We start from the raw sequence: 20,841 nt of genomic DNA, 5'->3' as shown, positions 1-20,841 counted from the left end.
CCCAAACTCTGATCAGGCTCCTTCAGGGCAGACAATCCTTATGGAAACACTTCATCCTAAGGAGTTATTTTGTACAAGTTCAAAGCAACCAAAAATAACCAGCCCTGCTCCTGCCATCCCAACAGCTGTTGAGAATCCTCACAAAGCCACTCCTAGACTGTGTGTGTTTCTTGCAGAAGGCATTTTGGCGTACTTGAATTCCTGTTTCCTGGCTTGGCATCCATTGGAATTACCGTTTACTGACCAGGGGTGAAGATTATGAACTTGTGCTGCTTTATTGACCAAGTTGGGTACAACAATTGAAGCGTCATTCTACCCCCTCCCTCCCCCCAAATCCAGTTGTAGATCTGTTAAGAGTTTAAAAGTCACATGAACCACAAATCCGTACAATCAGCATCAGGCAGTGGATTCACTGGTTGGGAAGAGCAGCCCCAGGCCCCCCTCCTGGGGACATGCAGGAGGCGGTGCCGGGCCATGTCCGAATCTCCGCGTTCCTCTGGAAGCGCCCGCGGGCTCGTCCGGCTGTCCTGGGGCACAGGTGGCACCGAGGGGCAGAGCCCGGGTACGGCCCTGGGGGTCCCCGGACCCGCCCAGCAGCACCTCCTGCGCCCAGGGAACTCTGCAGCCACTACCAAACTGTGTCAAAGGGTCAACGTTCTGCTGGGAGAGGAACTGCAGGAGCTTCAGCCAAGGATCTGGATTTCTGATGCCTCCAGAGTCTGTCATCTGATTTAGTCATTTAAGAAATAATTACATCACTAATGTAAACAATATAAACATACCAAAAACTAAGTATGATTTAAATACATTTGGATGGTACAAAAGAAAAACCTGTGGGTGTCTGTACAGTTTTTACAAGGTGGGAATCGCCGATGTATTTACAACATGAGAGGGGCAAATACCATTTCTTGTGCAGAGTAAAATGCTCGGAACCAGTGTCCCAGTAAAGCCAAGCTTAGCGGTGTGAGGCACTCCTGAACATGGTGGTATTGACCATGCTTTCCTTTGGTACGAGTCCCATGGCCTGCAGCGCCGCCGTGGCCGCCGTGGCTTTCGCGTGCTTCTTGTTAAGGCTGGCAAAGGTGGGCCTGTACTCGTTGCCATTGACTCTCACCTGGCACAGGGGAACCAGGGGTTAGTGAGGGGGGCACGGCTACTTCAGGCACCCTCCGGGCAATTCCCCTTCAGGGACACACAATCCATGGCTGGCTGACAGCACGGCCATTTCAGGGGATCCCACCGTGGTTTGGGTTGGAAGGGACCCTAAAGCTCATCCCATCCCACCCCTGCCATGGCAGGGACACCTCCCACTGGCCCAGGCTGCTCCAAACCCCAATCCAGGGATCCAGGGGCAGCCCCAGCTGCTCTGGGCACCCTGTGCCAGGGCCTGCCCACCCTCCCAGGGAACAATTCCTGCCCAATCTCCCATCCAGCCCTGCCCTCTGGCACTGGGAAGCCATTCCCTGGCTCCTGGCCCTCCATGCCTTGTCCCCAGTCCCTCTGCAGCTCTCCTGGAGCCCCTTTAGGCCCTGCCAGGGGCTCTGAGCTCTCCCTGGAGCCTCCTCTGCTCCAGCTGAGCACCCCCAGCTCTCCCAGCCTGGCTCCAGAGCAGAGGGGCTCCAACCCTGGGGTCAACTCTTCCCAGTTCCCAGATTAAAGTGCTCCAGGGACCCGATATGGCCGTTCCAGAAACAGGACTTGCACATTCCAGCACCGAGACGGCTCCACCATCCTCAGCCAGCCCCGTGAGGTGTTTCTATCAAACAGAAACATGGATTTCATCCCTGGCACACAGGAAGCAGCACAGGGCAGCCCAGACCCACCTTGAAGATGAAATGTTTGCGGTGATCAGGCCCACTGTCGTCCACCAGCACGAACTCGGGGGGCGTCCACCTCCTCTTGTTGCAGATCTCCATCAGCGCAGACACCGGGTGCTTCCCTGGCACACAGACATCCCAGGGTTAATATCCAAGCAGCCCCTGGGAATTGCTCTATTCTAGACAAGAATCTCACCTGAAAGATCCTTCATCACCACGTAATGGCCGGACCTCTTCTGGGCCTTCTCTCCCACAGCCACGAGCCCTGCAAGCAACACAGGCACACTGACATTCCTGATTCCCACCTGATTCCCGGGTCTCACCAGCAAAGCAGGAACGGGGATCAGTGGGGACACCTGGAGACTCCACCCAACTCTCAACCCTCCACCTTTTTCCCTCCATTCCACTCATCCCATTCCTCCCAAAGGCTCCAGGAAGACTGAACAAGCCAAGAGGAGAAAACTCTGAGCAGTCTTCCGCAAGCCAGAGAACACCTGGTTTTCCATGGAAACCTGGTTTTCCACGCCCTCTTTGGAGAAACAACGAACAAGAGAGAAAGTGAGGAACATTCTCCTGCTGTTTTGTGCAACCCAGAGCAACCCCCTGCCTTCAGTTTGCCTCAAACACAGGGAGCACGTGAGGTTCCCATTACCCAGCAATGTCCCTGTGTGCCCCTCCTGCCAGCAATGACACCACGGACCCGGATCCCTTGGCTCTCTGCATTTACCAGTGTTCCAGCAGCCCAAGCTGTGGCCTCCATCCCATCTGGGAACAAAGCAGCAGAGCAAACAGCCCCAAAGGGATGCAGGGAGCACAGGCTCTCCTGGAGTCACCAGCAAACACCAAAACTCAACATTCTTCTTCTGAAAATCTTACAAGACTAAGAAATAAAATGAAGAATTGCCAGAAGTGTCTGAAACTCCAGTGACCGTCCTTGAGAGAAACTCAAGTTTCTCCCCAGGGATTTTGCCACTCTCACACTTCAACCCTTCAATATTCCTTTGTTTCTTACCTCAAGTTTTCCTGCTGTGGCTTTGGTGAATAAAGACAGGGAGATACTGCAATTGCTACCAGTGTCTTCCTGCTCCTTCAGCTTTTTTGGGTGGCCTTTGGGTTTGTTTTGCTTTACAGGAAAATCCTTCCCTCCTTACCAGATCCTCATCCCAGTATTCCTGCAGCTCCTAAGCAGGGCCTTTCCAAGGGGCACAAAGCCCTCAGAGACAATCCCTGAAGGAAAGGCTGAGGGTTTTCCCCCTCATAGCATTTTAAACCCAAGCCAACCAAGGGATTCTCATCCTTCTCATTAAAGCTCTCTCCCTGTGCCTGAGTCACTGAAACTCCACCTCTTGTCTCTGGGACCTCAACAGGGAATTTCAAACAAGCTGCAGCCTCCTGAGTCACTCCATGGCACACTGCACATGCCCGGGACCAGGAATTGTATTTTATTGGGGGAGTAAGTCAAAAAATGTATAATAAATTCCTTACAAAACAAACCTGGGTGGTGGGTTAATAACAGCCTTCCTGCCAAACATTCCTGACTTTTCTTTAAAACTACACAGAAGTTAAAAAAAAAAAAAAAAAAGAGAAGTATTTTTTAGGCATTTAATCACCCAAGAACATGGATGTCTGAAGAACTACTTGTCCTAAATACATGATCCCTTTCCAGCTGCTTCTCTGTGAGCAGGAAACCTCCTGCCCCTCGTCTCCCTGTGCCACAGAGCTGCTGGCCCAACAGCAGAGGGAATTCTGCATCCAGGCACAACCTGTGTGGCAACCATCAGGTAAAGCTGCAGGTGAGCATAACTATTTCAAAAGCAGGAAATCCAAAGCAGAGCCCAGCTGCCTTAAGGTTATCCCTGGGTTCAGATGACTCTCAGAGACCAGGAGGAATCCCTGGCAATCACTGTCACCAGCCACCTTTGGGGTTTCATTTCTTTCTTTACACAGAAAGGTTGTGAAGAATAACGTGTGAGAAGTTTGGCCATTCCAAGCTCAGTTCTGAGCAGTGACAAAAGCCAACACAAGCCCTGAAATCCCAGAATGGTTTGGGTTGGAAAGGACATTAAAGTCCACCCAGTGCCATCCCTGCCATGGCAGGGACACCTCCCACTGTCCCAGGCTGCTCCAAGCCCCAATGTCCAGCCTGGCCTTGCAATAAAAACTCTGAGTATTTCCATCCTTTGATATGAGATGGGATTGAAGGTTCCCAGTGGAGAAAATATATTCAGAACAGCAGGAGTCTGACCCACAGTCAGTGTGGAGTTGTTGTTTTGTTCCATGCACAGCAGAACAGTTAAATCAGAAATCCTGACTGCTGGAATTCTGCATCTTGGAGTTAAAGCAGTCAGAACATGGAGAGGTGTTTCAGATGGGAAATTTCCACCAGCACTCAGAACACAAACCACAGTGGCCAAGCTGAAGGAGCAGCACCACTGCCTGGGATTCACTGCATGGTTCTGCTGGATCAAGTGAGCTCTGCCCTGGGGCCATGGACGGGAAACCATGGAAAACAGCTGAGGTTTCCATGTAAAGTGGAGGCTAAAGCTGCCTCTGGAACCAGCCCTGAGCATGTGCAGAAATGCCTTCAGCAGGATCAGACTGGAGATGAGCAGCAGGGAAATGAGGAACAGACAAAGGACCAGAATCCACAGGGAAGTCCCAAATCCCTGAGTGTGAGACACTCACAAAGCTCAGCTTTGGGCTCTCAGCTCTGTCCTCACGCCAGTGTAGAACTGACCCCACTACCCCATCTTCTAGCCCCTGTTCCTGCTCCAGCCACTTTCTCCAGACCAACCACTGTGGTTTTTCCACAAGGACAAAGCTTTGGACAAAGCCCAGGCCTTGGCAAACCTGAGGCAAAATCCCAGAATCTGTTCATGTTCCAGTGAAGCCACCCAGAAAACACCTCTGACTTCCAAGGGCCTCTGCCATCTCCAGGCAGCCACAAGAGCTGAGAAGCCACGAGACATTTTTAAGGCAGGACTCACCTTTCCGATCTGTCTTAAAATCCACCATGATGGGCTCGACACTGCCTTCCTTGTTCTTCCCAAGCCCTTCTCCTTCTCTCCAGCCCATTTTCCTCATCAGCTGAGCTCCCATTCCTCCGGTTACAGGGGCTGCTCTTAAGAACTGATCCTATCCAGAAAAAGAGAAGTAAAACAAGGCCTAAAGTTAGTGCTGGGATTTTAAATAAGAAGTGGGAACTTCCAAAAAATGTTTCTAACAACTTTTCACAGACTCAATTAAAAAAAAAAAAAAAAAAATCCACCTGAGCTCTGTGGATTTTTAGCCCAAACCAGTGCGTGGAACCCGGAATTCACGCGGACACACGAGACACAAATCAATGTTTGGCAAAAAAGAACAACTTAGGAAAAGTCTAAGGTGATCCCAAAGTGGCAGTGACCCTTTGCAGACAGATGTGTTTAATCAAGCGACAACCGTCCGGTTCTAAACACTCTGCTCTGATCCCAGAGATCTCCTCAGCTCGGGAAGTGGGAACTGATCCCCGGCACAGCTGTGCCAGGGGCACCTCCTTGTCCAACAGAACACAAGCACATTTAGTCATGACATTCACAGGCTGTTTAGGCGTATTTAAATCTAAAAAAAACCCTCTCCCCACCTGATTTATTACACAGCAGTTGCATATTCAAGTTCTACTCTGAAATTCCACATGGAACAAACAGGTTTTGCTTTCCCCTCTCTTTATTTTAACGGAAAAAGGCGCTTGGCCCCCCAGTTTAGCAGCAGCAGTCGTCACATTCTTTCAAATGAGCATTAACAAAAGTTGTTAAACGGTGAAAGCTTATCAACAGAAAGTTTAAACATCTGCTTTGATGTAAAGAACTGTAAAAACTCCTTAAATGTTACGTACCTAGGCCTCGCTGGCCGCAGTGTTGTGAATAGTAGGGCTGGCACTGACCGTGGCAAGAAGGCGGCTACAAGGATTTGACCCTGAAACAAGTTTCCATATAGAGGGGTGAAAGTTCACAGGTTATTCTGTGAACTATCATCTCTCGTGCCCCCCCGCTGACCCCATAAGCAAGTCAAGCATTTCCATCACAGCAGAACCTTGCTTGCCTTCCCAGACACAAGGTTAGAGCCCGGCACGGGGCGGCCGTCGGACACTGCGCGGAGCAGAGGCGGCCCCGGAGCAGAGGCGGCCCCGCAGAGCTGGGCAGGGCTCGCTCACTGCCAAGGCACATTCACACAACACTCGGGTTTCTGCTTCCTTTGGAGCCGTGCTTGCAAGAGCAGGAGTTTCCCAGAGTTCACAGAATCATGGAACGTCCTGAGCTGGAAGGGACCCATCAGGACCACGGACTCCGACTGCTGGCCCTGCACAGACAGCCCAACAGTCCCAGCCTGGGCGTCCCTGGGAGCGCTGTCCCAACGCTCCTGGAGCTCAGCACAGGCCTGGGGCTGCCACCACCCCAGCACTGATGGATCCCTGGATTCCCAGGACTCCCAGGTGCCTGGTTTCCATTTGCAGGTAACAACGCCACAGGTGTTCATTCCTCTGGCAGACCATGTGTTTGTCAGGGATTTCCAACACACAACTGCATCCAGCCCCGGCTCTGGAGGCTGGCAGGAAGTGTGACAGGAAAGCCTTGCTGGAGGCTGTGCCAGGAATGCTCCAAATCTCTGCCTATGCCCAGGAAATCTCTGTCTGGATCCACACGGATCCACGTGGCTGGAGGAGCAGAGCTCAGGCTGGTGCAGACCCAGCCCCTGGAACACAACGTCTACACCCCTCCACAGCCTGCCCCTCACTTCCCAGTCCCTCCTCCCCTCTTCTCCAGGATCATCCCGTAAGAGGAGCACTCCCAGAACACGAAGGCAGGCTCTGGAGCTGGGCTGGCTCCTGCTGGGCAGGGCAGGATTTGGGATCCCCGGCTGTTCCAGCACCACGGGCGTGTGTTCAGTTCACAAAGGACAGCGCAAGCTCCTGCTGAGGTCACTGCGGGCTCACACGGCTTTCCCAAACACCCGGACATGTCCTGACTCAGGGCTGGAGCGAGGACAGAACAGAACCAAAACAGCCTGTTCCTGGTCAAAAATCCAAGCCCTGAGCTCCTACAGAGGAATTACCAGAGCCTGAACAAACTCCACAAGCTGGAAATGGAAAGTTCTAAGCTCCAGAGGGCAGTTTGTTAAAGCACCTCCTCCAGGGGTGAATTCAGGATTCTGGCAGGGTACTTCAGCAGGAATTTTGTACACTCTGCTGACTCTTCAACTTCACCAACAGAACCAGGACAACAATGACTTCCAAATTTATTATTATTAATAATAATTTAATTCCAGAATACACAAATACTTGTGCATCCCACTAAAAGGCTAGAGGAAAGAATTCTGGTACCAGTGGGAAAGGAGCCACGAGAAGCCCACTTGGACTCAGCTCACTGAGGAGGCAGAGGTCTGCAGCAAGGAAAAGGTTCTTTCATTTTGATTCTGGTTTGGCTTTTTTCTATTAATAACAAAGTGAAAGTAACCTTCTAATGCCACCTGTACATTGTATTTCTTTATAATTTGATGACAGAAACTCCCCTCAGCCCATGATTTAATGAGTGGGGGTAAAACTGGTGCTGGGTTTGGAACTCTGGAAACCACAGAAGTAACAGAAATGTTCACAAAAGCCGGGAAGCGAGAGCCACAATTCTTCTAATTTTAAAAACCATCCAAGGCTGAGTCTCCCAAAACTCCTGAGCAGCTCTGGCCTTTTGCAAATACAAATTAAAGGGGACAGAACAGAAGAACCCCCAGGTTTCTGAGCATTTGGTTATTGCTGTCAGAAGTAACTCATTATTTACAAAATCACTTCTCTTTTACTCACTAATCTTGAGACAGCCTGCAAGACAATCTGATACCTCTTTCCTTTTATTTTGAGCTCTAAATTCCATGAAATCCCGCTTCCATTCCACCAGCACATGGAGACACTAAAGGGCCACATTCTTGTGTCAGCACTTGCTTTAAAGAGAAGGCAAAACCTGACTCCTTCAGAGGGTTTAGAGCAGTTTTGATTAACTTTCTACCTGATTCTTCAGGCTGACTCTTTGGAGCAACAATTTTGGAAGCAAAGACAACAAAGCCTTGGAGGCAGGGCGGGGGTGGCAGTTCAGGTACAGCACAGGGCTGCACTAAAGGCTGCTTTGAACTCCAAGGAAGTTCAAGTTCCAGGAACAAGCATCGCTTTGGAAAAACTTGTGCCAGGCAGCAGAATTTCCCATGGAATCACAGCATCTCTGAGTGGGAAGGGACCCACAAGGACCATCCAATCCCAGCTCCTGGCCCTGTACAGACACCCCAGCCATCCCAGCCTGTGCATCCCTGGGAGCACTGCCCGAATGCTCCTGGAGCTCTGACCAAGAGCTGATCCCTGTGGCGCCTTGTGGGGATCCTGAGGAAGGGAATTTGGGCTGGGTGCTGAACTGAAGATGCTCTGGCCCTTTCAGCAGCAGCCACATTCCCTCCCACAGGCAGAAGGAGAAATCCCTTGCTGAAGACTCCCAGCAGATGCCTCACAAGCCCTGTGTTCCAAGCACCTGCAGGTGCTGCTCTCAGCTTTTGCACAACAGCAGGGGAAAAAGGAATGGCTGGGAAAAACAGCAGTCAGAGGACTGGGGGGAACCAGTCCAACAGAACTATTTCAGAATCCCATGGAATCCCAGAATGCTTTGGGTTGGGAGGGATTTTAAGGATCATCCCATCCCACCCCTGCCATGGGCAGGGACACCTCCCACTGTCCCAGGCTGCTCCCAGCCCCAATGTCCAGCCTGGCCTTGGGCACTGCCAGGGATCCAGGGGCAGCCCCAGCTGCTCTGGGCACCCTGTGCCAGGGCCTGCCCACCCTCCCAGGGAACAATTCCTTCCCCATATCCAGTATCTAATGAGCACAGAGCTGTTCTGCTTTGCCAGGTGACCCTGGCTCCCAAGGAAAGCTCCCTGTTCCCAGCAGGAACACCAGGTCTGGCTGAGGGGCCTGGCTGGACGCTCAGCAGTCCTGCAAGGGGCAGCCACAAGGCTCAGCTTTACTTCCACCCTGACAGGAGTTCTGCTCTGCTGTGCCTGGAAGAATGGAAGGGAGACCTGCACTTTCCAGAACTTTCTGCACCCCAGCACAAGTGAGTGACCCAGCAGCTCCCCAGGGCCACCCTTGAGTACAACCCCGGGGAGCAAGTTCAGGCTCCAGAATTAAGCTGATAGATAAATCCAGAACCAAGTGGTGAGTCTGGGAAAGGGGGAGTAAATAGACCTCAACAGAATTTGCTTGGAAATAAAAAAATATTTGACCAGTTGCTCTGACATTTCTTCAGCAGCACAGTGTGTTTGGAAGGAAGAAGGGAATAAAAATAGAAGCAACCTTTAGAAAAGATGAGTCACATTTGTGAACTGATTACACTGATGGTGACAAACTGAAACAGAAGCCACTTTTCAAAAGAGAAAGGTGAGATTGCTCCTAAATGCTTTATATCTAACACCACACCACTCCTTTATGGACCCTGCTCAGGCCCCTGCACGTGAACACCATGAATTAGTCCCCAAATTAAAAACATAAACCTTATTCCTACTTGGTGTCCCCACCCCAGTGCTCCACATGAAGCACTGCAGTACCTGATTGCCAAACTGAGATTCCAGGCAGAGTTTGGTTTGAGTGCATATTACCTCTCCAGAGTCATTGGGAAAGGACAAAAAAAGGTCAAATCCACGAAATGCAAAGTGAAGACAGAGCTCAGCCAACAAATTCCCCAAGTCCCTTCCTCTTCCCGCCCTCCTGACTCAGCTCTCCTGTTCCACCTCCCTGGTGCTGTGGTGACCTCTGTCACACCCAGTGTCTGTGCTTGCTCTAATTCTTTATTTCCTCAGAGCCAAATTAAGTGGCTGCCACGGGCTCAGTCTCTGCTGGATGGTCACAGCTCCTCTCATGGCAAATTCCCAAGGGAAATGCCTTCAGCAAACAGCCTCAGCCAGAAATGTGCATTAATTCACAGACACAACATCCCCCAAGGAACTCCACAGCCCTACCTGCAGATAAAAATCACAGAAACACAGAATATCCCGAGTTGGAAGTGACCCACAGGGATCAAAGTCCAACTCCTGGCCCGAGTGAAAAATACAAGGTTATTTTAATGTTAAGATGCAATTTTTAGGCCAAAAAGGGAGCACAAGCCTGACTTCTCAGTGCTACACTCAGTAACTGACAATTCTTACACAACTTCAGGTGCCCAAATAACACACAACCAGTACTTTGCATTTCATGGGTGGTTTGCATTCCTGTCCCTGAGAAAGATAACATGGATTCAGAACCACATCCCTACTTCTTCCTGTGAAATCCTCCTGCAGCCACAGGAGGACTCCACAGGAAGGTGCCTGAGGCTTTCCCAGGCCCTGGCACTCCTGAAGCCCCAGGGCACTCCTGAGCAGCTCTGGGCCCTCTGGGCTGTCACAGAAGGGGAGCCTGGCAGAGCAGCTGAGGAATGCCAGAGCAGGAAGAGGACTTTGTCCTCGCCTCCCTCACCCACCAACTCCTCCTGTTCCCAACAGGAGCCTCCTCTGTGCCCAACCCCAGAGCCTGCACTGCAACCACAGCACGTTCCCAGCCCTGGGAAGGGCAGGAGAGCTGCTACTGGCTCACTGATGCCCAGATCCAACAAAATGTTCCAGCATTGCTCTGCTCCTCACAGCAGTCGTGTCCACAAGCACAGACCACACTCTTCTCCCATTTTCTCCCCATGAAGCATTTTGTTGGGTTTGTGTTTGGTTTTTTGGCTGCTGTTTTGGTTTGTTTAGCTGGGTTGTTTTAAAGCAGATCCCAGAGTGAAGCTGGAAAACCAGGAAAACACACCTGGCCCTTTCCACTTCCCTTCTGTGAGCAGCCCCTCCTGTCACTGCCATCACAGGAGACCCCAGGGAGGAGGTCTGGGAAAGAGCTGCTCAGAGCTGCTCCCTTTTCACGGCCTTGGGAACCCACTGCAGGTGCTGCAGACAGGGAGAACCCTCCCCTCACAGCCCTGCTGATCTCCTTTCCAAGCCTCCCAGTGGAAAAGCTCCTTCCTCACCAACACATCCCTGTGCTTTGCAGTTCTAAGTTCCTCTGCCAAGGACAAGGATTGTCTGCACCAAAGGCAGCGTTTTGTTACAATCTCAGTTGTTCATAATTGTTAAAATCTGATTTTATCATGCACATTCTGCATCAATACTGACAAGATCCCAAAAGATTCCCATCTGGCCAGTGACTCAAATCTGTGTTCCCTGGCTCTCTGCACTGCTTGGTATGAAGTGGAAAAACAAGTTAGTGAAACCTGGAAAAAATCTTTCTATTTTTAGGATATTATAATTCCAGACTTTTGTGTTCAGCTGACACCAATTTTTATGGAGAATTCCACCTAAGCCTCAAATCTGACCTCAGTTGGGAGGGTGTCCTAACCCAACCAGATACAGACTCAGTTGCATCACCTGCAAGGCTGACCAGCTTAACTCATTATTCCTTGTGCCTGGAAGGTGGATGTTGCTTGAATTCCTCAGTTTACTTCCTGACAGAGCACCACAACAGTGTTCACTGGCAAAGATGCAGCTTGAGTATAATGTATAAACCACACGGATGGAGGACGCACCACACCCCAAATCAGCCACTGATAACCCACAGCAAGAGGGAACTACGGCACTATATATAAATAATAGCAGGGTGATAGTGACTTATTAACTGCAATTCCTCCTTTAACCCTCCACATCTCTGGCTCCCAGAAAACCCTGGTGATCCAGAGAGAGGCAAAGGAGCAACCAGAGAGAACCAAGGCAAACACAAGGGCAGTTTGGGACTTGGTTCGCTGAAGCCGATGCCAAAAACCGCTGACTTCAACAGCAGCGGGATCAAAGCTTGCCTGATGTGTCCCAGTGCCAGTGAGGCAGTGAAGGATCTGCCACTGCCAGCACAGCAGCACCAGCCATGTCCTGTCAGTGGCAGGCTGTGCCTCGCCGGGCACACCTCGCTGGGCACCGTCACAGCCTCGGTGACACCGAGGGCTTCGACCCAGCACAGACAGGGACTGAGCCCGGCCTGCTGCACTGGGCACATGCTCTGCCACAGGGTAAGGCACTTGTTCAGCATTTTGCAATCCTTGACTGCTCTGTGGAGTGTGGTGCTGAGACAGGAGTGTCTGTGTCACTTCTACCTTTCGGATCCACGCCTGGGGCCCGCTGTTGGTGAGCTCGTCCGAGGACAGGATCTGCGCTCCGGTGCTCCCCGTGAACTGCCCTGGGATGGAGTTGGACTGAGCCCAGGCGTCGATCTGCAACAGCAAAACCCAGTGTAAGACCAACATAAGCATTCCCACACTTTCCTTTGCAATTCTCTGTCGTCTCTCAGTAATTTTCACATCATGTTGTTGATATTTGGTGTGTTCGCTGACACTCAGATGAAAGCAGGTGCTCCCAAAATCTGAGCATCTGAATGGTCACCCTGAAGCCTGAGCTCCAATTCCAGTGAGTTCATGGTTTCCTCATTCCCAAAACTGTTGAATCCATTGTTCTGGAAAGAATTATCTACATCTGTGCTGCTGAACTACAGTACAACTTAAAGAAAAATAAATTTGGAACTATGTTTTGGAGTGACTTGGGCGAAAACATGGAATACATGAAGAAGCTCAGCAAAACTCAGTTAGTAAGTGCAAAACCAAGGCAGAACTTCGAAACACGGACCCATAACTGGGTTTCCAAACTTCAACAGGTGAGAAAAACCAGCTGCCATGAAAGGAAAACACTGATTTTCTTCAAGTTCCCCAAAATGCTGCTGAAAGCCCCCCTCACCTGCTCCTGTGCCCGGTTCAACATGCACATGGCCTCCAGGTCAAAGGAGTTCTCATTGAGCCTTTTCTGGGCCACTGCTCTGTCGTTCATGGCTGTGGTTATGTCCACGCACTAGGAGGAAAAAGAGCACTTGTGAAAACACAGCAGAGCACAACAACGTCCACTTGAGCTGGAAAAAGCTGTGGGAGAATCAGTGCTACCAACTGGGGTTACACAGTGAATAGTTGGTTTGGCAAAGAAATAGGCAATGTGATGAAAACCCTGGGACTACTTAAATCCACACAAGATGGGCTTTCCTGAACAAAGACAAATCTGAATTTAAACTCTAACACCCTGGTAATTTAAAATCACCTGTACACCCAAAACATCCAATGACTAATCTTCTAAGAACTATTTGTCACAAAAAATTCTGGTGTGCAATAAACAGAGAAGCATTTTACTGCCCAAGGAGATCTTCTTAACCAACAGAATTAAATGCAATTTAACTAGAAATTCAGGCAGAGTTGTTCACATCAGCACTCTGCTATTAAGTCACACCAAAAACTTGTCTGTATAAAAATAATTCCAGCATGAATCAGATGCATTCCACAATCTTGACTTCAGTGTTTCAAACTTCCATCTTCAGAGTCAACCAGGAGGGAACGGAGCTGGGAAGGGGCTGGAGCCCCAGGAGCAGCTGAGGGAGCTGGGAAAGGGGCTCAGCCTGGAGCAAAGGAGGCTCAGGGGGGACCTTGTGGCTCTGCACAAGTCCCTGACAGGAGGGGGCAGCCGGGGGGGTCGGGCTCTGCTGCCAGGGAACAGGGACAGGAGGAGAGGGAACGGCCTCAGGCTGGGCCAGGGGAGGCTCAGGGTGGACAGCAGCAGGAATTTCCCCATGGAAAGGGAGCTCAGGCCTTGGCAAGAGCTGCCCAGGGAGGTTTGGAGTGCCCATCCCTGGAGGTGTCCCAGGAAGGGCTGGAGGTGGCACTCAGTGCTCTGGCTGGGGACAAGGTGGGCATCGGGCACAGCTGGGACTGGCTGGGCTGGGAGGGCTTTTCCAGCCTCAGGGATTCTGTAAAACCAGGCTGTGAGCTCACAGAATCCACTGCTTTGGAAAGAATTATCTACATCTGTGCTGCTGAACCACAACAAAATATAAAGAAAAATAAATCTGAAACGATGTTGCAGAGTGACTTGGTGAAAACATGGAATTCACAAGGAGCTCCCTGCAAACCTTCACTCTGGGCAAAGCCATCAGGACAGAAATCCAAAACATCTGGGGCTGTAAAAACATAACAAATTCTGGCTGGTGTGCAGCTGTTTTATAAAATCTTTGTGCCCTGCTCCTCAAAGGACGTGCATTTTATGGATCATTCTCACTGGAAAGCAGAAGGGGAAGAGTGTGCAAAGACAAATGGAATTTCTGGAGATGTGACAGAAGCTGGAAGGGCTGGGACTGTTTGAGGCACAGAAGAAACCCAATGATCAGAACAGCAGCTGGCACATGCACATCAAGGTGATGGGTTAATGTGAACTTCATTTTCATTTGCTTTGTAAAGGCTTTGCCTCTTTTGTTATCACTATCTCAACCTCAGCCTCTCACCCATTTTGTACTAAAGGGCCAGCAGGAGAAACTGAAACTTCTTTAAAACTGACTCTGCTGAACAAAACAAACACTGTTAAACCACAATCCAGAGTCCCAGGAACCTGCTTAAGAATTTAATAAATACTGAAAGGAAGAGACAGATGTGAATATCTACAATGGCACCAAACACAGGAATTGCTTTTGTGCTCTATAAAATCTGATTTTAAGATGTGAGGTTTTTTGCTGGTACTTAGGACAAAAAGTGTTTCTGTTGGAAAGATCATTGCTGGAGTATCTGGCACTGACCAAGACAGAGCTAAAATCCCACAAGCCCAGGTGCCTATGGACTGACTTCAGTGCTTCTTTCTTGTCACAAAGAACATAAAAAAGGCACAAGAAGAATTAAAATATCACCTAACAATCCCCTCACACAACAGCATGGATGTAAAAATGCCTGTTTAAAATGTACACTGGCTGAGTTTTTAAGTTTCTCTCACATACTTTAAATAGTTCTTTAATTTTCTGTTTGTGAAACTGGTCCAGGAGATAAATAAAAAGTTCTTCTACTCACCAAAAGTTTCAATCCAGCAATACACAAAGGCATGGAAGCAGTCCATGAAACCACAGGGGACCACTGCCATGCCAAACAGGTCTATCAGTGCTTTACCGGACTGGGGCCTAGCAACACTCCCTGCTGAGTTAACTCCCAAACACTTCTCCATTTTGGAGACCATCAGGGCTCTGTGTTATGTCAAGACACTCGATGGCAGCTTTGGATCTTGAAAAAAAAAATAGATCTCTGCTTGAAGTATAAGTTGTTGTTATTACTGAGTCAGGAAAACAGTTGCAAGTGAGGTGCTGTTCTCTCCCAGAGCCCTCCTGGCTGATCCCCCTTTCTCAGACTTGCCCCCACAAATCACAAATACTGAAGCAAGCAGGACATGGCTGGCAATAAAAAGCAGGTGTTTTACACACTCTAGAGGTGCATTTACTGCACCCTCAGATCCCAACAGCATCTCTGCACGAGTCACCTGGGATAATCCAACCCTGCCATTCTACACTTCCAAATACTTCTTCCTCGGAGGTCTCTCTGCCTGCTACAGACATGCTGAGCCTTCAGATCACTCCAGACCTTCCCCTCCATCTCCTACTACCACACACAACTACTGGAAGGCACCAGGTTTTATTAAAACAAGCTGTCATGTATTAGCAGGGTTGTTTCAGACTAAGCCTGTAACTAATATGTGAATTAAAACACAGCAATAAAACCAATTGTGTGGGGTTTGATGTCAAGACCTGCAGCAGAACTGTCACAGTATTGCAAAATCAGCAACAATGAAGGGAGGTCAATTCTAGGTGAAACTTCCTAAAGTTCCAAGCACCCCCAGCTCTCTGCACCCCCAGCAAAGGAGCTGATCTGCCTCATGTTGCTCCAAGGGAGCCATTTCCACCACAGAGTCCTCCTGAGCACTGAAAGAATTAAGCAGAGAAGCACTGTGTTACCTGTCAAACTCCCTGGAGAAACACACAGCAATCTGTACCTGCACTTCCCAAACCCCAGGGGATGGCACAGCCTGCTGGGAGCTAACGCCCCTGAAATCACCCTTAACACAAACCAAGTTAAGGTAAAGGCAAATAAAAATATTTATTTACAAAATATAAAAACAGACAACATAGTTACAGGCATTTATAAAGGTACACACAACAGGAAGGAAAGGAAGTTATGTTAAATATATTTACTGCAATGAAACTGGGAATGACATTCTGCACAAACATCTCAGTGTCTCCCTGGAGCAGGAGAGCCCAAAGTGCAGCTCCCACCTGCGCTGAGGGAACAAGGAATTGGGTGCCCAACCATCAAATTCTGAGGGATTCCATGAAAATGCTATATATATAATTAATATTCTCTGTGCTTTTGGTGCTGTGAAAGAGCCAGAAGAAAATTCCTTCTGTGCCTGTAGAACATCAGAAAGGTCTTGAGAAACAAAACGCACCAAGTGCCGAGATGGCTTTGGCAGAAATTGATGGGAAGGCTCTGGGGTTTGGCTTTGGAAGGTGTGAGAACAAGGCTTCAGGTGCACTGAGGTAACATCAACCCAAAAATATTAACACCTCTCTTAAATATTTACTTAATTACAACCCTTCCCTCCCCCCTCCCCCCCCAAAAAAAAGTTCTTTGGAAGAAATTTCAAGGGGAAAAACACTCGCTTTGGTTTTTTTAGTTTATTATCCATACAATTAGATTCTCCTTTGGAAGGCCACGTGCAAGACAGCCATGGGAGAAAATGTGACTGCAAAAACTAAAAAATCAATACATCCAGAGGAAGTGAAAGTTTTAGCAACTACTTACAATTTTTAATGGATTACATTGCCATGGGATGTTCTTGTTCTAAGACTGGTGGGACAATTGTAATTAGCACTATGTACATTATTGTGCAAATCTCAAGGTATTATTAAGTAACCTCTGCAGGAAACTGAATAAGGAAGTTTTTTTCATCTTCTAGCTATAGTTTAAGTTCTGTTGAGACCAAGAAGTCACCAGTTGCCAGAAGCAAGACGGGTACAGGCTGTTTCCACCACTGCCCACATGAGCATCCCCAGTTTGCAGAGCTCAGCTCCTCAGCTTAGTGCATGTTAGGCACTACCTTTTAAGTGCCTTTTTGGTTTTTTTCCCAGACTGCAATTTGGTACCAGACTGCCCAGGGGATGGTTTTGGTTTTCTTATATGATATGCTTTCCTTGCCTTCCTTACCTCAATGGCTGGCTTGGGGAAAACATCATCCTTGCCGTCGTCTTTGCCGTTTTTGTCCACGGGAACCCACTCTCCATACACACTGTCTGCCTCCTTCTTCCTATGCTGAGACCCAGAGGAAACAGGGAATTCCTTGGACAGGCTGACCTGGTTTTTTGGTTGGGGTGGTGGTGCTGGTTTTATGCTGGGAGTCTGAAAGAGATAAAATGAGAAAAAATTAAGACTTGAAAACACACAAGAGTCACGAGGTGGTTTTGTTGCAAACACCTGGGATTTGGTTTTCACAGAACACTCATCCTTCTTACTGCAGAGTAATAAGCCTTTGTAATTAATCATTTTGGCACAAGTGGCCCACAAATTGCACTGTAAGAGAAGATGAAAAATCGCTTAAACCAACCTCAACAACCCAAAATCCCTGACCCCCCCTCTCCCAACTAACACCATCACAAGAACAATCTCCACCTGCCACACAGGTACTTTGTATGGAAAGCTCCAAGGTAAAAATCCTGGGTGGCAAAACATTGCCTGTGATCAAAAGCTCCACATGAGCAGAGAGAAAGCAGCTCTCAGCATTTGGGTTTCTAATTCTGGGCTATTTTTAGCAGCAGCCTGAGCAGACAACGTCTATGGCCTTGTTGTGCCTGGTGTTGTTAATACATTAAAAACCTGCAGAAATCCCTGCCAGGTTCCCTTCCCAGCAGCACACACAGCTGGCAGCATTGGATAATATCGGATAAACCCCTAGGAATATGGATGGGAATGGTTTTAAGAGTAGGAGAGAGAAAGAACAAAACTGAAAGGGTCAAAAACCTGTCCAAGAGGCAGAGCAGCCCATAACCACTATAGAATATTCCTCCTCGGAGCCTGGAAGAATTCCAAGGTTTCTTGAGTTTCACTGTAGCCTTTTCTAACAATACAATACAAAATCTAAATCCATTTCTACCTTGCACCTTATGTAAATGTGCATTACTGCCTATTTTGTGTACACCACAAGCTATACATATTTATACAAAAACAGGAATGTTATTTCTATTTTTGCTGAGCATATTAAAGCTTTTTTAGTGCTTTATATCCTGCAAAATCAGAACAGATGATCATAGGCACAATGCTCCCCCCCCAAAAATTTTAAAAAACCCACCCACCACCCCAAAAAACCTCAAACCCCACCAAAACTCAAACAAATTCTAATCCATGCTTCAAAGCATTTGATTCCCAGATGCATTTAAAGAAACACTCACAATTTCACCAAGATTATCAATTTAATCTTGATGGAATTGGGAGGGTTTCTTTAAATTGATAAAACAAATACTCCAAATTTCACCAAGATTATAAACCCTGATAAACTTCTGTAGAACTATGTGCACTATTTAAAAAGAACCAGGATTTAAAGCATTGGAAACTAAAGTAGCACTCACACTTAAATTGAAGAAAATGGGTTTGGGTTCACTCAGTTTAAAAGGATGGTTATAGAAGGGACGTTCTTCCTCCTCTTCATCAGAAACATGAGGCTTGTTCACTATCACATCATCAGTGCTCTGAGCAATCTTCTTGCATTTCTGAAAAATACAACAGAGAGAAATGTCAGCTCTGAGTAAACCTGAACTTTCAATCCAAACTCACAAAGAATATTTTTATCAAAAAAATAAAGAAAAATTTTCTTTACTAAACCAGGAGGTGGAAAATCTTTTAGCAACAGCATCCATAGATGTACTTTGGATATTCTACACAAATTATCCAACACTACCATGGCTCTGCCAGGCACTTCTTGGTTACTGACTCAGTTCTCTGGTAGTGCAGGGACCTTGTCAGAAGTGAAGGTTCCAGAAGATCTCAGATTCTTCTGGAGTACTGTGGTGGTGGCCAGCTATGCAACAGAATTAAACGTAAAACACAGAGGTGTTATGGGGATACCACAGTCATACTGGGAGGAGCCTCCATAGGGGGAAAAATAAAAGAGAGGAAGAAAAGGACAAAGACAAAAAGACTTTCTTGAGAGGCCAAGATTTTATGGTTGGAACATCTTCACTGATTTCCTACCACCTGCACTGCTTCTATGGCCAGTTTTCAGTCAAAAGAACAGAAACATCATCCAATAGATTCCCCAAGTCGGAAAGGGAAAGGAGGGGAGGTTTGGGGCCTCCAGATCAGCACAAGCTATGCTGGATCTTGGTCAGGTTATGTGAAAAACCATCCAGGATGTCAGCTCAGGGCACCTGCACCAACTCAGCTCTTATTCAGTACTCCTGCTCCTCCAGCCCCCAGGCACAACTGCAGATTATTTCTCAGCACTTGGACACTGCTTCATCTCAGATTATTTCTATAAACACAATTCCAGAACTGTCACACTGACAATGCAATTAAAAAAAGAAAAATGAAGGCACTTGTCTATTCCAGATTTTCTCCATTCTGAGGGAAGTACAAGGCCAGGCTGGATGGGGCTTGGAGCAACCTGGGACAGTGGAAGGTGTCCCTGCACACAGCAGGGGGTGGGACAGGTTGAGCTTTCAAGTCCCTTCCGACTCAAACCTGGAATTCTGTAACTAACACCACCAGAACAAAAATGAGGAGTGAAAGCTTTGGATTTCACTGGCAGGACTGCGGGGAGAACTACCTATATGTGCAAAATTAGAGCAGAATCAAAACCTAAAATAAGAAAAAGCAGAAGAATTGAAATTCATGCATTTCCACGGAATGAAAAACACCAGTTCTGATGACTTAAAAAAACCTGTGTTGAGAATAAGGGCTCAAAAGGGTGGTCAGGCTTTGGAAGGGGCTGCCCAGGGGGGTTTGGAGTGCCCATCCTCCAAGGAAGGGCTGGAGGTGGCACTCAGTGCTCTGGGCTGGGGACAAGGTGGGCATCAGGCACAGCTGGGCCTGGCTGGGCTGGGAGGGCTTTTCCAGCCTCAGGGATCCTGGAATTCTGCACACAAGGCAGCTCCCAGGGGACACGAGCACGCAGTGACAACTTCCCACAGTGTGGGCACTGTCAGGTCTGATGCTGCTGTTCTCCCTCACCTCAGTGAGCTCCTTCAAGGTGTCCCTTGAGGACTTCTGGTTGGCTTTGTCATCCTTCTTCTGGGACAGCAGAGGCATCAGGCTCGGGGGTAAGGGCACGCCAGACTTCGCACACATGGCGGCCGCGTTGGCTTTGGCGATTTCAAGTAGCTGGGCCTTGTCTAAAAAGATTTATTTTTTAAAAGAAAAGTTACTATTTTTATAGATTCTTGTTTTAATAATAAAGAAGCATTTTTGGCAAACTAAACAAGATTCTACCTGTACTGTGCATTTTTTACATTCTGTGAAAATAACTAAAATTGTACTGAGTGGATTCAGACTTTAGGCCTGGTCTGTGCAGAAGGCAAATGTAACCCAAAGCACAGCAGTCCCAATGACAGCATCCAACATCCCCCAACCCCTCAAGTTCTGATGTCTCTTACTTCAGATTCATTCCAGTTTTGGCAATACTGAGTCCTTCCTATACAGCATAAAGTCCAGAGTTTCCTCCTTAACTATCTCTGAAAAGCTCTCAAAGCTCTGGAGGAAATCCCATCTCCCCAGACATAGCCCAAAAGCTACTGACAACCACCAAACAGAAAAACAAGCTGAATAAAATGTGCTCTTCCTTAAAATACAGTCAGATGCAAAACTGTCACTAAAACAGATTTTGCTTTATAAGGAGAAAAGGACAGCCTTAACACAGAAATAGGAAATGAAAATGAATTAAGCCTTCTGCCAGTTTGCAAATAACTCCCTAACTGGAAGGCTTCCATGGTAACTCTGAGGCAGGACTGCAAGGTTCAGAACCTTAAGTCCACCACAGGTTTCCTCACACACTGTGCAAAAAGCTCAGCTCCCAATTCAAACCTTCTTTCCCAAGGAAACAACACAGCCTCTCTTCCTCCAAGCAC

At 48.2% G+C, this 20,841-nt stretch overlaps 1 protein-coding gene across 3 annotated transcripts in view; it reads right to left on the bottom strand.

Moving 5' to 3' along the window:
* Positions 1 to 250: 250 nt before the first annotated feature.
* Positions 251 to 20,841, bottom strand: part of SON (SON DNA and RNA binding protein) — a 37,062-nt gene continuing 16,471 nt past the window's right edge. For 2 of the 3 annotated variants that reach the window (XM_069005870.1, XM_069005818.1), the window contains exons 4-12: positions 19,949 to 20,109; positions 18,349 to 18,489; positions 16,934 to 17,125; positions 12,618 to 12,728; positions 11,984 to 12,100; positions 4,805 to 4,952; positions 2,014 to 2,082; positions 1,824 to 1,939; positions 251 to 1,114 (exon numbers count right to left, since the gene is read on the bottom strand). In XM_069005870.1, the coding sequence (XP_068861971.1) occupies positions 956 to 1,114; positions 1,824 to 1,939; positions 2,014 to 2,082; positions 4,805 to 4,952; positions 11,984 to 12,100; positions 12,618 to 12,728; positions 16,934 to 17,125; positions 18,349 to 18,489; positions 19,949 to 20,109 (1,214 nt within the window). In that variant the 3' untranslated portion in view covers positions 251 to 955. The other variant, XM_069005919.1, reaches the window with a different exon arrangement.

Source organism: Aphelocoma coerulescens, chromosome 1, assembly GCF_041296385.1.
Source record: "Aphelocoma coerulescens isolate FSJ_1873_10779 chromosome 1, UR_Acoe_1.0, whole genome shotgun sequence".
In the NCBI taxonomy this organism is placed as follows: domain Eukaryota; kingdom Metazoa; phylum Chordata; class Aves; order Passeriformes; family Corvidae; genus Aphelocoma; species Aphelocoma coerulescens.
The sequence above is the reverse complement of the archived record's forward strand: the minus strand, read 5'-3'. Positions and strand labels throughout refer to the sequence as shown.